At 39.3% G+C, this 1,367-nt stretch overlaps 1 protein-coding gene across 3 annotated transcripts in view; it reads left to right on the top strand.

Annotated features, from left to right (window-relative positions):
• The window catches only part of ADCY10 (adenylate cyclase 10 (soluble)), a 105,295-nt gene that overhangs the window by 17,320 nt on the left and 86,608 nt on the right, over positions 1-1,367 (top strand). For all 3 annotated transcript variants that reach the window (XM_011933403.1, XM_011933402.1, XM_011933401.1), the window contains one exon: positions 655-751. In XM_011933403.1, the coding sequence (XP_011788793.1) occupies positions 655-751 (97 nt within the window). The remainder of the gene's footprint in view (positions 1-654; positions 752-1,367) is intronic.

Genomic DNA, 1,367 nt, shown 5'->3' with positions numbered 1-1,367 from the left:
TTTTTTTGGATTTTTGGTAGAGACAGGATTTTACCATTGTTACCCAGGCTGGTCTCGAACTCCTGAGCTCAAGCAGTCTGCCCACCTCAGCCTCCCAAAGTGCTGGGATTACAGGCCTGATGTTTTCTCTTTATTGGACTAAGTTTGTGCTTTTTTTTTTTTTTTTTTTTTAGCAAGAATACCGCAAAAGTGAGGTCGTGCCATTCTCAGTGTGTCATCACATGCGTCTCATGATCTTGATGTCTTATGACTGGTGATGCTCCTAATTTCTTTTTGGCCATCAGCCCCCGTCCTTTAACACTTATGAGAAGGAAGTGGTGTGCAGTTTAACCAGGTTTTATTTGAATTAAAATGTTATAAAAGAAAAAAAGCAGGAAAAAGTTCTAAGGGTGGAAAAGTATAAGATTAGTCCCCCTTGGAATGACCCTCTCTGTGCATATACCAAATATTGAGATCTGAGTGAATACTGTAATTGGAAAGACTTTTTAAATTTTTAATTTAAAAATTCAATTTTACAAAAGATTTTTGGTGTTTAAGTGTGCCAATCACTGTGCAGTCAAAAGCATACTCTCTGACTTTCTGCTGAGAAACTATACTCCGAAGGATTAAACAGTTCTCAGAATAACTGAAAACTTCTCATTTTCTTTTATTTAGGTTAACTTCTTAAAACCACCCCCTTCTTTTAATTTTGATGAATTTTTCACAAAGTGTATGACCTTCATGAATTATTATCCTTCTGGTAAGCACAAAAGTAAGTACCCACCATGGAAAAACGCCTTCACCTCTACCGGTGGTCAGTAAGGTCTTATACCAATGGCAATAGCTTCATTACTAGTGGGTGAGCTCCTCAACACAGCTCCTGGTCCTTATCAGCACACAAAGGGTACCTACTTCCCATTCTCTGGGACAGCAGTTCTAAGTATGACACTCTCCATACCCTCCACCTCTCCCTAGGCACTGACTCCTTTCCCTCATCCATCAAACATTAATAAGTATCCCCTAGGATAAAAGAAAAAGTAAAGCTTCTTTGTGTGCTGCTTTCCCCTCCTAACCTTCACCAATAAACTTCTCAGAAAAGTAATCTGTAAATGTATTTATACCTGTTCTCGTATCCCCTTATTTATTTATTCATCCAATAAATATTGATTGCAATCACCTTGATGTCTGTGCTCACCTGCTCTTCAGTCTTGCACCGCTGACATCTATCTTCTGCCCGAGTCCTCTGCTGTCTACTGAGACTGTTTATGTCAAGGCCACCAAGGACCATTAATTTGCCAAACCAAGTGACCTCTTCTCAGGCCTCATCCTAGGTGGTTGACCGTAGCTTACGCTCTTTTCTTTTCTTTTTTTTTTTTTTTTTGAGACGG

This window comes from Colobus angolensis, unplaced genomic scaffold (genome assembly GCF_000951035.1).
Source record: "Colobus angolensis palliatus isolate OR3802 unplaced genomic scaffold, Cang.pa_1.0 Scaffold126, whole genome shotgun sequence".
Taxonomy (NCBI): Eukaryota; Metazoa; Chordata; class Mammalia; order Primates; family Cercopithecidae; genus Colobus; species Colobus angolensis.
This window is presented reverse-complemented; position numbering and strand designations above follow the sequence as displayed.